The sequence below is a fragment of the Labrus mixtus genome, chromosome 22 (genome assembly GCF_963584025.1).
Source record: "Labrus mixtus chromosome 22, fLabMix1.1, whole genome shotgun sequence".
Lineage (NCBI taxonomy): Eukaryota > Metazoa > Chordata > Actinopteri > Labriformes > Labridae > Labrus > Labrus mixtus.
In genome coordinates this window covers 4974267-4990809 of record NC_083633.1, presented here as the reverse complement: position 1 = coordinate 4990809, position 16543 = coordinate 4974267, and the positions used below count along the sequence as shown (strand labels likewise).

Sequence of the window (16543 nt, the reverse complement as noted above, 5' to 3'; positions counted from 1 at the left end):
AGTGCTGTGTGTGTCTCTCTCTCTCTCTGTGTGTGTGTGTGTGTGTGTGTACAAACCTAAAGGTGCGTGTATGTGAAGCTCCTGCTGTTCGTTTACACACCATGCCTCTCATGCTTCTGCAACACCTTTTTTAGTAACAAAGGGGTACTGTACTGACAGCAGAACTTTGTTACTGCGCTGTTGCAAAATCACAATGTATAACTGGCAACAGTTAATATGTTAGATGCTAAAATGCTCTCTCTTTCTTTTTTTATCTGTGAACAGAAGTTTCAATTTATTTGTGGTTTTGTAATTGCTTGCACGCCTTTTACTTTGCATGCAATGATTTGATACATTATTGATACAACTTTTTTAATGCCGCTTAAATATCTGGCAAACTTCTTTTTTAACTGCAGGTTAAAAAAAGGGTCTCCTTTTTATACAGTATACATCTCTAACTATGCAACAGATGTTTCCACAGCCTTTTGATAAGCATCTTTTTTTTTTCTTTCAACAGCCACCTTTGAGCATCGCTCAGAGGGAGTTTCGTAATGCTGCTTAAAGGCCTGGCTTTTTTTCTTTCTTTCTACCAAAACCATAAGATTGGAAGAAAAATAAATCCACTGGTGTTATCCAAAAAAACTCAAAGACATTAAGCTTTGCGCATTAGGATTTTTGCTGCTGATGCTGCACCTTTTTCCAACCGCGCCTTCTCTCTTTTCTTCTGTTCTCATCATCTGGCATAAAATCGGCTGCTGTCGTGTTCCGTGTTTATTCTCAGGACGACCCCTCCCACTGCTACATGCAACCTGCAGGTGAACAAACCAGCCGCAGCTTCCAGTTTCCTCCCGACACTTTGGGTTGATATTGAAGGTTGGAAAAAAAAAACACACAGAAGAATCCCGAAAACAAGCGATTTAAGTTGCCTTGAGGATATTTGGGACAGAATACGGGACGCGGTCCTGCATCGCGTCTGGATATGAAGCTCAAGGCTGACGAGCTGCTGGATTGAAGAGGAATCAGTGTGGGCGTCAGGGTGAGCTGTCGAATATATATATGCTGTTTGTTTTGTTTTCCTTGTATATAAAAGTCTTGAAAACCTGCTCATTATCGCTCTACAGGAGCAGACTACATGTGAGAATATAACAAAAAAGGTCAGTGTAGACTCACTACTAATAATACAGAGTTGATGTCTCTAACAAAATCAGTTCCACATATGTTGTAATCATCGTGAAACCAGTCTTTGACTATAAGAAACAATTTATAGCCTATATATCTCATTTTAGAGTGAATTGTCATTATTTGTCATTAGTCAACCAGGTTTTTGTCAATGAAATCAGATACACCTGCTACTCTAACTCTCTTATTTTCTTTAGTGATCAATTAACTGTTGGGGAAACAAGGAGTCAGAAAATGATGAAAAATGGTTCTCAAAATCCAAGTGACCTCTTCAAAAGTTATGCTTCGTTAAAGAACAGTTCAATACGCTAAGATATAATTAATGCCCAATTGGACACAGAGAAAACACAACAAATCATCTAATTAAAGATGCTGCAACCGCATAATAATAATAATGGGCTGTTTTGCTTCAGGAATGACTTCAATGAGAAACCATCAAATTGTTGATGTTTAATGTTGTTTAGAAATGAATCTATTTGCTAATCAATGCAGCTCAAAACTTCAATACATTATCTACTCAGGTTTAGCAGACCTTTAAAAATCTTAATTTGAATATTTGAGAAGAGTCTGATACGACTTTTGGAGTTTACATTTTGGTGTTCTTACTTGGTGCAATATCCTACTTAAAGCTAAAAAGCAATTAGGCTATGTAAGATAGATAGATTTAGATACAATAGACAGACAGACGGATAGAGATACAGATAGATTGACGCCACATGTTGAGAAAATTCAGCTGGTCTTTCTAATAAGAAGAGGTGTCAGTCTAATGAAAAATAAAAAAAATAGAACAAAGAGAAGAGATAAAACTGACTTAAAACTTTAATATAAGAAAAGGAAACTTGTGAAATAAAGCTGTAAAAAAATAGCTAGGACTGTGTGTTGGAAAATACGGAGGAAGGATGTGGAACATGTTTGGATTAAGTTACTTTGTTCCAGCAGTTTCTGTAACAGTTGTCATGTTCAGACGATGCCAGTGGCCATCATTGTTGAATTTGAAAGTGGATTATAATTTATTTTTAGTGACATGCATGTAATGCCTTCATCTGTGCTACGTGATCTCATATTCTGTTACAGTTTTTTTCTTGTTTTTGTGTGTTTTTTTTTTGTTCTTTCTTTCTTCACACTTCCCTTTATTTGAAAATTATTTTTTTTCTCCCTGTGATCTTTAAGCTGTTTGGAAACTTTGTTAAATGACAGTACACTGCAAAAACTCAAATCTGCCAATCTGATGAAGTAAAAATAAATCTGAGCAATGCAAATTCACATGTTGAGTGTCCTGAAAAGATATACTCACTAATTCTTCTTACTTCAAGACACTTAAGTACATTTTTCCTGCCCCTTTGGTAGAATTTTATTTGTACTTAATACAAGCAATTCAGGCATGATTTTGCTTTTTGCATATTGTAATATGAAATATATCTGGACTGTCGTTAGATATTTGTGACTAGAATTAAACAAAAACACTAGCTTACTTGATTTTTGAGGAAAACAAATACCCCCCCCCTCCCCCTCCTTGATTCCTGTCTTTCTCTGTCTCTCCTCAGTTAAGTAAAAGCCTGCCACTATCAGAGGTTTGTAAACCTGACATGTGTACACCCAGTGAGACGGTAACCTGAGATCCCATCCTGAGGGAACAGGATGCATCCCGCTGTGTCACACCTTCCAGGCAGGACTGATATTGGAGGAAGCCGCTGGAACCCTGGTTTTGTAGCCTTTCTGCTCTCACTGTGTCTTGGCGCCCTGTCCTCCGTGGCTACTTGCCCACTATACTGCCTCTGTGCCAGTGATATTATTTCCTGCAGTGGCCGCAATCTGTCTGTTGCACGCTTTGATTTCCCGAGCTACGCCACACGGTTAGACCTGAGCCACAATGCCCTCACCGTCCTGCCTCTGGACTGGATTTCCCAACCGTTTGATCGACTCTCAACTCTGGTTCTCAGCAGGAACTCCATAAGCCAAATCGAGACGAATGCCTTTGCTGTGACGCCGCATCTCCTCCAACTGGACCTCTCTTCCAACCAACTAACAGTTTTGAACTCGTCCATCTTCACTGGGCTGACGGAACTAAGAGAACTACTGCTGTTTGGCAACCAGATCATCCAGATTAACCCAGAGGCCTTCAGTGATCTTCGCAGCCTGAAGAGGCTCTACCTCTCTGGGAACAGACTAGAGGATTTTCCCTATGGGCTTTATCAGGAACCTGGAGGGCCTCTTAACCTGACCTTTCTGGATCTTTCAAACAACAGGCTCTCCAAGGCTCCTGTCCAGAGCCTTCTGTCCTTCAGCCGACAAAGTGGAATTTATTTGCAGGAAAACCCTTTTGTCTGTGATTGCACATTACTTGCCTTAATTGAGTACTGGATGTGGAAACAGTATCGCCCCTTGTTGGATTTCAGAGTTAAATACCCATGTATGGACAATATTGGTCAAGGATCTCAATGTAGCAAGCAGGTATCGTCCAAAATGCCCCTAGAGGAAAAGACTTTCCAAGTAGAACCTGGAAAATGGCTACAAGTACCATGTCCAGGGTTGGCTTTGCCAGTCCAAGAAGGGTTGGTTGTGTTCTGGGTTACCCCAAGTATTGTGGTGAATTCATCAACCAATGATTCAAATGCCCGCCTAACGGTTTTCCCCAATGGTACCCTTGAAATTCGAGGAGCACTGATAGAAGATTCTGGTACTTTTGGATGTGTCACAGGGCGAGGGCGCAGCTACGAACCCAATGAGTTTCCAGAAGTCATTGTGGTGGTGGGAAACTCGAGCACGACATCTGTGAGTGGCTTGACACATCGCAGTGGTGCAGAGCATTTTAACACAGCATTCACCACCCTGGCTTCCTGTGTGATCAGCATCGTACTGGTGCTGCTCTACCTCTACCTCACTCCCTGTCGATGCAGGGATGCTCGAGGTGGGGGGTCCACGGGGTGTGGCGGACGAGCCTTCATCCTCTGTTCAGATCCCAGAGAGGTAGAGTCAGGAGATCGGCGGTCAAATGGAAAGAGGGTGGCTTTCTTAGAGCCTCAGGCAGAGGACTTGACTGACATTGGAAGCCCAAAGCCACCAGCTTTGAACTTGGGTCATGTTACCACTGAGGGAATTCTTAAGAATGGAAGTAGGACAGTGGGACAGACCCTCACAGACCCTGCTCAAATCGCATAGCAGGATATTTTTGCACATTTCTGCACTCTTACAGTCCGAACCCAAGTATTTTTCACTGTCGTTCTTTCAGTACACAATGAGAAAATCCATTTAATGTGAAGTAGTTCTTGTGAAGTAATTCGTTCTCTAGGTGTTGGGTTTTGGGTGTCTTATTCGGCAAATGCAGTCCTTTAGTAAACTGAATTTCAATTATGTCTCAACTGTAAGTGGTGTCTGTTTTTTATATTTAGAGTTCATATGGAAATGTCCCTGTTGACGTGGGAGATTGTTACTGATCATATACATGTGGGTGGTGTTTTGCATTAGACTGAGAGGAATATCAACACCTGGTTAAACCACTGATGGAGGCATTGATGGTTATTATTCAGTATATTTATTGTGAATGCTGCTATCTGTGACTCTTGTTATTTAAAACCATCTGTCTTCGTAATGTGTTGCATATGTTTTGCAAAAATATGTCTGTCCTGTGTGTGAAATTATCTAAACTTTAATACTTTGTGGATCAAGCTGTGTCTACGTAATCAATTATATACCTGCAAAAGTTTCCCTATAAAAACCAAAGAAACAATATGAACTAAGACATTGAGACAATATTCACTTTCCAGAAAGATTTCAAGACTTATGATTATTTAGACATTCATTTAATTAATTTAAAGGGTCGCCGGTTCAAGTCCCGGCACGCACCAAGTCTGGAAATTGGGCTGGTAGCTGGAGAGGTGTTGTATTGGATGGATTTAAATTTTGTTCATGCGAGTCAATAGAGATAAATAGGATTTTGTTTTTTGTTGTTCTTGCATCAACAATTACGTTAAAAGCTGCTTAAATATTTTTAAGCCCTCTGTTTGAGGGTTTTTCTTTTAAATGTATTTCTGCCAAAGTAAATAATCAACATAAAGTACGTTTAAAGTACGTCTGGATTATCAATGACGACATGAACAAATGTTTCTGTAACAACACGTTGCCGATCTAATTCTTGCATTTTCAATACAATGAGACAGCATTCAAGAAGTCCATTGGGTGGGGCGCTGGTGGCGCAGTGGTTAGTGCGCGCGTCCCATGCATGGAGGCTGCAGTCCTCAACGTGGGCAGCCCATGTTCAAATCCAGCCTGTGGCTCCCTTCCCAACATGTCAATCCCCACTCTCTCTCCCTGATTTCCAACTCTATCCACTGTTCTATCTCTCCATTAAAGGCATAAAAGTCCATTGGCGTTCATTGTATTAAAGCAACATATTCTTACCTCAGATTCATTCAAAATGGAGGTATTTAGTGACATTTTGTTGCAAAATTTGATGAACCTGGTACCCTTCTATTTTAGAACGACTTTGAGCAGAACCAGACTCATGTTGAACAGCCATCTGCCGCAACTGTAATGGACTTGGAAAGTGGGATAGAGCGACAACAGCAATAACAACAATATGAATAAACCAGATTTATAGCTACAATAACAGTAATAATTGCAGCATGTGCAGTATGGTAATAGACTGATCGGTCTAAACGAACAGTTACACTGAGCCCAACAGCGGGTATCCAGAAACCGAAGATGCCACTGTTGAATGAGTCATTTATGTGGGAGTGATGGAGTTGAAGGTGATCATTAGAGGGGCAGACCAAGTCCAAATTGTCAGAGTAGTAGAACTTCACCTTGAGCGAGGAGAGAGAGAAGTACAGTGCAGCTGCAGTCTTGGGCTTGCAAAGCAGACAGTGACAACATTCTTTGCCCTCACCTGTGTTTAACTTCACCCTCACAGCGGGCTGTGCAGCTCTCTGGTGATGAATTTGTGTGCATGGCTGTTGAATTTTTGTTGAAAATAAAAAAACAATACGCTCTTGATTATAGTTTATCACGCTCAACTATTGATAGAAATAAATCGCCATACTCCCCGGCAGATGTAAGATTAGTGTTCATACCATTAAGTAAATGGTACATGAATATTTGAAGTTATTGAATGTATACACATTTAGAGGAAGAGAGAGAGACAGGAGCTCAATGTGCCAGGCCCCCGGCAGTCTAAGCCTATAGCAACATAACTGGGAGCTGGTCCAAGCCTGAGCAAGTCCTAACTATAAGCTTTATCAAAAGGAAAGTTTTAGCCTGGAGAGGTTGTCTCTACTGGTAGATGATTCTAAAGGAGAGGGGCCTGATAACTAAAGGCTCTACCTCCCATAGTAGATTTAAAGACTGTAGGAACAGACATGTTCTTTATGTGACCAGTTTGGATGGTTATTGGATATAGGCTGAAATGCAGATTCAACATATGACATGGCTAAATCCTGCTAAAGTAAAATAGCTTATTTTGGAATTTGCCTCGACTGACTTTAATCTGATGAGCATGTTCTGCTATATTTTGTCAAAATTATCCACATTTTTACATCAAATGGTATGAGGAATAGACCAGGCAGCACCTTTATACTTCACAACCACCCTAAATTGAACTCATCATCAAAAATCGTTTTCCCTGTTGTAACAGCTGTAACAGTCAGTGCACATGCATCCTGGAGCTGATATATATATATATTGACACTTCATCAAAGTAGACACATGTCAAATTGATTTCTGTTGAATCCTGTTATAAATGTTGTCTCCTGCTCAACCTGCACAGGTTTGCTCCACTGCCCCCTGGTTTTGCTAACAGCAGATTTACAGAGGAATTGATTCTTATTGGTTTCGACAGGAAGAGGAGTTTGAGCTCGGCAATGAATTCTCAGTCAGCCCAGATAAATGTCACAGAAAAAGGAAAGTTTGCCAGCTGCCCCTGAAAACCTCTGTGACCCACATTCCTCTGTCCTCCTCTTCTTAGATCTTTATCGGTGTGGAGTCATTTCCAAGGAGCCAGGTGGCTTTTTGAAGCTTCCTTGTTCGTACATTTTCATGCTATCACTGTCTGAATATTAACTTTGTGTTTCTGTTCCGTTAGATGCTGGATGAATTTTTCAAGTTCAGCTGTGAAGGGAACACTTTGTGATGAGTACAACGACTGATATTTGTTAATGGTTTGAAATAAAACATTTCAATTTGGAAGATGAGTTTGTGCCTTCATCAGTTGAACGGTAATATTCATATTCGATTAGTTCATCATAGTTAATCATCAGTATTTTCATCATGTTTGGCTCCTCTCTGGGGATCTGGTGGTCAAATAATTTTTTGGAGGGAAAATGAAAAGAGGCAGTTAGGGTAAAAAAAAGAAAAAGAAAGTAGGGTTACATCAGAAGGATTTAAGCATGCCGGATAACCTCTTAGTGAGTCAACAAATCATATTTTCAGAAATCCTCTTACATGCCTATTCATATCCAGCAGGAATAAAAGTAAAACCATTTTCTTGTGCACTATTTGGCTGGTACTTTTTCCCAGAAAGACACTAGATATGATTGTGTACTAATTTAAAAGAAATGTGACGGTGGTGAGGACCCGGGGAGGCTGTAACAAAGCTTTGGGAGGCTAGAGGCCACAGGCAGGTGTTGAATGGAGGCTTCAGGTAGCGATGAATCCCACTGGGACTAATTTAAGCAGCCCTCGACGTTCACTGTGACAAGGTGCTTCTCGCAGGTCAACGCAGTGACACGTGGAGTGTTGCAGGTGTGGTTGGTTCCCTCCAGAAAGGTAGCTGCTAATTTATCCATTCCAATTAGTCTGCATTTTAATTCATGATAAAAATAACTCTACAGTATTTCTCGTAGGAATAGTACGTCTGATAACATGTAGCCTCGTTTAGTTTCATTTCTATGAGATGGTTTTGAAGGGGGACTCAGCTGTACACATATTTTCCAACCATCCTGCCAATTTAAAGGGTTTGCAGTTGTCCAGGTTGTCCCCCTGGAAGGCAAAGTGCCTAAAGTCAAAACCAGGGGAAAGATGTGATATCATTGAAATTACACCTGGAATTACCTGGGAAACAATGAACGGTGGTAGATGTGTAAAGAGCATAGATAAAGTTCAAATTCAGCGGACATTCTCACTATGTAAACACTTTATATCAGCTTTTTTCTCCAAGGCGGAACACTCTCTACTCATTGAAAACAATTGAAAAAAGAGAGAAAAACGCTAAATGGACACAGGACCTTAGACTAAAATGTTATTTGAAAAGTACGTTAAATAAGGGTTACTATATGAACCTTTTGCTTGAATATCATTTTGCGGAGGAAATAAAAAATAATGTTATTTTTCTCATGCCATTCAGTTATTCACATAGATGTAACATGCTTTCATACTGGCAGCTACTCTTTATTGTCTTGGATACTCTAATGATGTTTTCACACATGCACAAAACTTCTGAAAATTTTAGGGTGGGCTGCTATGTGAATGCAAGCGACCAAATTTGTCACCCTGACTTTATCTGGACATTTTCCTGACAAGCTCCCAAGTAATGTTCCTGCATGAAGTTAGGGTGAGCTGCAGCAGGTAATGGCAGGCAAATGGTACACGTAATAAAGCTGCTTCATACTCTTTTTTTTGTTAACATTACATTATGTTCTTTTTCATCCATTGGTTGACACGACATGTAGAATTTATATAAAGGCAGAAATCTGTCATTATAGTTGTCCTATGTCTGTCCTATGTGCGATCTTAACGTCTTTTGTACGCCATGTCCTGCCTACGGAGACCCCCCACACTCCTGTCCGACGTGGAAAAGTTCCCGATGTGAAGGTCAAGTATGAAAAAGCTATTCTGGAAGATTTCCGGGGCAGGCTGTCTGAGATTCCCAAGAGTGCATGTGTGAAAACAGCTTAAAAAGATTACTAGGAAGCATTGGTTTCCTTCCTGTCTAAGATAATGTTAGGTCTGTTTTAAGGTACCCTTTAAATTCTGTTTCCAGGACCCCCGTGTCTGTTTTAAGTACAGACTGTAAAAAGTGGATGAAGCCTGAGTGAAGTCAGCCATCTGTTACTGCAATGGGTAATGGAAGCCTGTGGATGGCGGTCACCATGCTGGAAATGCTGTCTCAGCCTAACTGTCAGTCAACCTAACACCAGGCTGAGAGCTGGAGCTGAGGTGGTCCTTAGGCTTCCTCACAAATAGCAACACCCCGCCCACCTCTCAGTCAGGTCAGCTACATGCCTTATTGTGAATAACTCTTATCCTTCAGAAAATCAAAACAGATGAGTCATGTGTTTTGTTCACCCTCTGTACAGTGTGTGCCGACTGAGACATGAGCGATCAGACCTCTTTCATTTTTTCAACCAGGCTGTAAACATGTTCATCTCTGCTGTAAAACAGGCTTCTTTGAATGGGTGTGTATGTGACTTCCAGCGCTTCTACAGTCAGCTTCAAGTGGACACTCGAGGAACTGCAGGTTTTTGCACCGGAATTGTCGCTTGGTTTAAAGTTCTGATTTGTGTGTCTTGCTGTACATGTAATATAAAATCATGTGGATGGGTCTGCACTGTAAATATATCTAAATAATGGATTGCTTACAATTCTGATATATATTTCGGTTTTGTAATTAAGTAGCAGCATACAATAGGAGAACTATTGTAGAAACCATAAAGTTTGAATAACTGTACTTCAGTTCATATAATAACGAAAGTTTTGAAAATTCATCTGAAACCTTAAAAAAAAAATTCATATTCATACAATTACATCCCAACACCACCGAGGCGTTTCATCTCCTCTGTGCCTGATATAAATGTAGTAATATCCTGACTATCCATAATTCAAATGCTGGAGGAGTGTAATGGATGTGTGGGTTGCAGCTGAAATAGGAACCTTAATGTGAACACATCTATGACAATGGGACCATTTAGCAATTTTTTTAATTAACAGGATTATATTAATGTTGGCCTCTTGGCTGTGCAGTCCATCCACCATGCTCTTACAGTTCAATCTGAAACTATGTAATGTGAAAAGCGATATTTAAAAAAAATATTTAGGAGCATGACCTCTGAAGATCTACTGTTTCAAAGACAAAGGTTTATTATAACTTCAACCATGAGTTGTCACGTTGCAACAAGTTGAAAAAAATGTTCTTTTTCATCGGTTTATACCTCATTTTTATCGTAACCAAACTCCTATTGCAGCACGTACAGTACAAATGTTGCATTAAAAATGAATGCATGTTGATGGAAACTCTATTCCAAGCACATTACAGAGCCACAGGTGTACAGTATGTACCTGGAGCATGTGTAGCACCAGTGGAATTTATTCTATAACACTGGTAGCTCTTGTCCAACACCTTATACTGTACACGCTTTAGATTCTAACTACTAGATTAATGCTGTAATCCCTAAAAAAATTGAATTATTTGTGTTTTCACTTCCATTTTTCAAACACGTTGAGTGAAGACACTGAGCATACCTTTTTTTTCCTGTTAAATAATTGAAAAAAAAAAAGCACTTTCATGTCCAAATGTATTCATACCTTCAGTTTCTTACGGGTGTTCTGCAGAGCTTGTTCCATATGGATACAGCAGAAAATAGGATAACAGACCCTTACCTGCAGGATAAAAAAAACATAATGTCCTGTATGTAACCCAGCACTTTGGCTTTTGTAATAACTGTGGAAAGCTTGGCATGAATTGGCAGCATGAATGAATCGAAGGACGTGTTTCAGGATTACAGAGTGAGGGATTATTACATCATGCCGTGCTGTAAAGTATTCAACATGTACTTTCTTTGTGATGCTGCAATTTCCTTTTCATTTTACACAAAGCAATGACTTGCACAGTGTGTTTTCATGCCACAAATATTTAGCATCCTGCTCATTCCGGTGATGCATTTGTTGTGATTACTGTACATATAATTGCAGATGATTTGAGGAGTGGATGAGCTCTTTCTCTCAGAAAGTGCTCGGAACAGCTCGGGGAACCCTGTCCATTACACAAGAAGCTGTGTGGAGGTACGGAGGGAACCAATTACTGGACCCTTACTTTTCATCCTTTTACAATGAATTCTTTCACTTTTCACATCTTTGAGTGCAGAGTGCAACAGTATGAATGTACTCGAGCAGGGACTCTCCTACATATGACAGCCAACTTTTCACTCCTCCTTCAAATGTGCCTTTTGTAAAAACTATCATGCCATTTGATTTATCATTGCACTTTCATTTTTATTACATGTATTGATAGGCAAAAAGGAACAACAATATAGTTTGGAAAGTTACCATCAGAAGTAACTAATCTTATTCATACACATTTATATGCCACAGACAAAGTAGTAGTAGTAGGAATTTTAAATTACACAGGGTTAGGTTATATCCTAGAGAGCTTTTAATCCATTTATTCCAATATTATGTAGTTTGAAATTGCAGTCAAAATGATAGTTTCTCCATATATAATGTGTTTCATTGACAACAGCAGTTAGTGTTGTAGTCAAGCCCAAACCATCCGAGACCAAGACATACCCAAAACCATAGTGCTGCGAGACCGTGACAAGACCATGACATTTAGGGTTCCATTCCGAGTCAAGACCAAGACCAAGGCAGGGCGAGACCGAGTCAAGACCAAGACCATAAATATCACAGAAAAATCATCAACTTGTGTGCATTGGTCATGTCACTCATTTAGACCGTAACACAGGGAAGTTTGCGGCCTTAACGGGGGATAAAAATCAAACTACATATAGTCAAAGTAATGACGTGGAAAGCCAATCAGTGGTGGTTTTGACTGGTCTTGATTTAAAATCCGGAGTCCGCCCAGTCCGAGGCCGAGACAAGATGGAGTAAAAATTATTTTGAGATGAGACCGGGGCCTTCAAAAAGTGGTCTCGAGATTGGCCTTGAGACCAAGACCGATTTTGAGTCGTAGAGTAGTACTAGTAGCAGTCCAGTTATCCTATGTTATGTAGCAAGTAAGGAACTACAGTATGCCCCCCTTTATATCAAATGTTCTACAGTAGATATGGTAGATGGTTTTGTCTAAAGATCAGAAAAGGGCCTGACCTGGGCCAAGCATACGGACTCAATGATAAGAATGGCAAGGCTTTGACTATTTGACCTTGAAAGCTTGAAAAAAAATCCCTCAAATGTTTAGGAAGTTCTGCTTCTAGATCTAAAATGTCCTGATGGAGGGCTCGTCTTACTGGTTATGAAACAGCACTGACAATAAAACGGCATGGCCCTGCATAAAGTGGTTTGTTCAGTCGAAAACACAAGAGTATTTCACTGAGTGTTCCCTTAGGACATGTTAACTGGATGCTGCAAGAATAAGACCTTGACCTATCTAAAGACTCAAAATGACAGCATAGCCTAATATATAACATTGTGGTAAGACTGTATGTAGACAGTGTTGTAGCAGAATCTGCAATCGACTAATACCTTGAGTGATTTTATGAGTGCAAATGTCATAATCAAAGCACTTGAACATTATTTTGCAAGCTCAGACTGATTATGTCCTTGAGCTTAGAACAGGAGAGCTTAGAGGAGAGGGATGCAGTTTCATCAACTAATATGCTTCAGTTTTAAGGAGTGTATCAGCAAGAGAGGAGGAGGCAGACAGAGGAGGGACCGTGATTCAGTGCTGAGTGATGTGAGTTATTTGTTGAGGGGATGAGTGTGCAGCCAACAGTGAGATAGGGACCAGCGGTAATATAATGACTTTAAAATGGAAACCAGACTAACTTGATTTTTGTTGGTTTTGAATGATGCACTCACAGAAGCTAAAAAAAGATGAACTTTGATGAGATTGCGGCTACGACAGGAAGAATGGTTGTTACCGCGGTAACAACTAATGGGGTTCCAATGCAAATAAATAAATGTAAACACATTTCCAACGCCATTTTAATGTACAATAGCATTTTTTTGGGGGGGGGGGGGGGCATTTTTGCCTTTATTGGAGGACAGCTGACGAGAGGCATGAATTGTTGGGAGGAGATTGTGGGGGATGACATGTTGGGTCGGATTCAAACCCACGGCCGCTGCTACAAGGACCATGGCCTCCGTATAAGGGGCACGCAACATAACTGCTAAGCTATCCGGAGCTCCAGCATCCTAAAAATTTTAGTGTATATACACCCTAATAACTATTGTAAACCATACAGTATAGTTTAAAAAAAACAGTTAATTCCTCTTGACCAATCCTCGTGATCACATTTTAATGACATCTTCCAGCCTTGTATGCTTAGTATAACACTTGTGTGACAATATTTGTAGTGTAGCCCTGAACAGTAGTATTCCAAAGCCTTGATTCTGTTACCATTTCTAGTCAATTTTTTAATAGGAACCGATAGCCAGCAAGACCAGCCAAAGACAGACCAGCAGACAGGAGAAAAGGGGAAAAGGAGATTTATTGCAGGAATGATAATGACTTGCGCTGGAAGACTTGGGTTAAACTGAGGGCTGGCACTGACAGGCTGGCAGAGTTTGGTAGAGACGCTGAGGGGTTGGCTGTGGCTGGTGGCACTGAGGAGGCAGATGGGGGAAGTTGTGTGGCTTACGGCGTTGGAATGGGAAGGCTGAGCGATGTGGGTTCCAGAACAGGGGGAGAGAGGCTGGATTTGAACCAACTATACCACATGGAGTGTGGAAACAATCTGGCATCGTGGGAGAGTTCAACCAGGGTAATTCAACAGCCACTGGTGAGGGTGAAATGATGAGCAGGTGCGCCAGTAGCTCCAGCAGCAAGAAGCCACGCCCAGCCTCTGAAAACCCAAGAGAGGAACCAAACAGGCAGCACACTGTGAAAAAAATAAATATAATAATTCATTAATCCTGCGAGGGGAAATTTGTTTTTACACTCTGTCTAGTTAACATGCTACACAAACATAGGCTGAAATACACACACATGCACAAACAAGATCATATGGACATGCACTAATGGAGAGGTCTCAGAGTGAGGGGGCTGCCCACACTGGGCGCTCCTGGGCTGGTGGTTGGGTGCCTTGCTCAAGGGCACCTCGGCAGTGCTCAGGAGGTGGCCTGGCACCTCTCCAGCTACCAGACCAATTTCTGGACTTGGTCCGTGCCGGGACTTGAACCGGCGACCCTCTGATTCCCAACCCAAGTCCCTACAGACTGAGCTACTGCCGCTCACAAATATATATATATATATATATATATATATCTATATATATATAGATATATATATATTTTGTTTTTAGTTTTCGATGCCTCAAGCTGAACAGAGCAGATGACTTGGCCTCTGACCACACCTCATTTTAAAACGAACACACCCAGTGGCGCTTACAGGAAAGCTTTTTCATTTGCAATTCAAACAACATGAGAGCTGGACGTTCAGGAGAAGAGATGCTTTGGGTCAGGCGTAAGATAGGGCCCAATGATTGCAAATGGACAGATGGAGTCAATATTAGTTTTTTTTTTACCATCACTATATCAACATCATAAACCTCAGAATGGAAAGGTGACCAGCTGTGTGTCTGTTGTTATTGCATAGCCGTGCAATTCCATTTTCATCTTGTTCTTCTCCTGTGATCTTATGAAACCAGCTGCTCTGAGCTTCGCTCCGTGACACTACGCTTCAGGAACGGTTCCAGCAGGGTATGGCGCGAGCGGTCGAACAGAGTTGAACCAAATTGGGTGATGGAATGCTGTGGAATCTACAGGTGAGTCACAATCAGCAGAAGAGGCAGAAGACAAGCTCACGGAAAAAAGCACTGGTCACTGAATGCTGAGTTAGCGGTTAGCATATTGTGCAATGTAAGCTAAGATGCACTAGCTTGTTCTTTCAGCTTTAAATAAAAAGTTAAATGATAGATCTGGAGCATAAGCGGCGCTGTATTATTATGGACATAAACAACCCATGGTAACACACCTGCTGCTGAACATTTGCTATTGAAATAATAAACTTCTGAATTAGATCAGTTAGCAGAAACTGGCCCTGATCCTGCAATTGGTTTAGAGGACTCCAGTTTAAAATGAGGCAATTTTAAACTGGATTTACACCTTCAATGGAAACAACAAAAGACTGCAAATGGATTGTGTTGGCTTGACATTCTATTGATGGTCTGAGGATCCCACACAGTCCCTCAGCCCGAACTCAATGAGGTGTGTGTGTGTTTTCCTATAGTCATGGTAATGCGACGGTGCTGGAAATTTCCTCTATTAGAAGAGAAAAGGTCAGGCACTGGGGCTAATGACTGCCATGAATATTATGCGAGTTAAAATGCAATCTCCATGCACTAATGATAGCAATGTAATGAAGTGTAAAAAGAACTCTACAGAATCTGAGGAGCAGGAAGATTCAAAAGGAGAGCATTCATTTGGGTTCATTTCAGCTCAGGCTTCCTGGTTATAAAAGAAAAGAAACTGACAGAAACACCATCTTACACTCGACAAGTTTCCATCCCCATCATATGGTTAATAACAGTCCATATGGTCAGACTCACTCAGATAAACTCACTGAAAACATAACGACTTTTGTGTCCGAGTATTCTACAGCGTCCATGCAGGTCAAACAGATCATCAACAAACAATCGAAAATCCTAGAGAATGTGACCCAAGCCTGAATCACCTTACGTCTTCCAGGCCTCGCTTCTGCATCAGGAGAGGGAGGAACATCCGAGATTCTGTTGTCAGCTCTTTATATAAGGAACCTACACAAACCATTTGGCTTTCTGAACAAGTGTATGGTAACTCCAGATGTGGTAGATGTGCGTACTGTTCAAACACTCTTGACACTAAAACATTTCATCATCCTCAGGAAGGAAGGAAATATGACATAAAAGAATTCATTAACTGCCTTTCTACCCATGTTGTCTTCACCCTGAAAATGCTCATGTGGCCTCATGTATGTAGGCCAAACCAAGCGAAACTTAAAGCTAAGAATCGAGCATAAGGCTGCCATCAGAAATGGGAACATGGATTATGCCATTGCTAGGCACTATAAGGAGAAAAACCATGGGTCTGCTACCACCCTCCAAAAGAGTGAGGCCTTAACCTAGAGGGGGCAATTTGATTAACCTACTTTTAAGAAGGGAGGCATTTTGGATTTACAAACTGAACACAATTCGACTCATAGGGAGAGTTTAGCCACTAGGTCCCTTCTCCCTCCCCCTTCCTGTTAAGACGGAGAGGGACAGGTACAGTATTGACCTCAACTATAGTTTTTTGCATTTAATTCATATTTTCAGTTAGACATAGAAAAAGACACTGACCACTAGATTTAAACTTGATATACATTGGTAGTTGTCTTGTTCCTCTTGTAAAAATATTTTATGTGAATATGCTTTGAATTTGAAAAATTATTTTCCTCACACTGTGTGCACCTTGATATATTGTGTTTGCACATCAAGGTTTCCATTTGTGGCTGTTTAATGTGATGATTGGTCATGTGACCACT

General features: G+C 40.8%; 1 protein-coding gene across 1 annotated transcript; it reads left to right on the top strand.

The window, feature by feature from the left end:
- The first annotated feature begins 730 nt into the window (after positions 1-730).
- Positions 731-4977, top strand: LOC132956667 (amphoterin-induced protein 2-like). The gene is made up of 2 exons (XM_061030239.1): positions 731-1015; positions 2703-4977. Exon 2 carries the CDS (start codon positions 2797-2799, stop codon positions 4315-4317), a length of 1521 nt encoding a protein of 506 aa, XP_060886222.1. The 5' UTR covers positions 731-1015; positions 2703-2796; the 3' UTR covers positions 4318-4977.
- The last annotated feature ends 11566 nt before the right edge of the window (positions 4978-16543 follow it).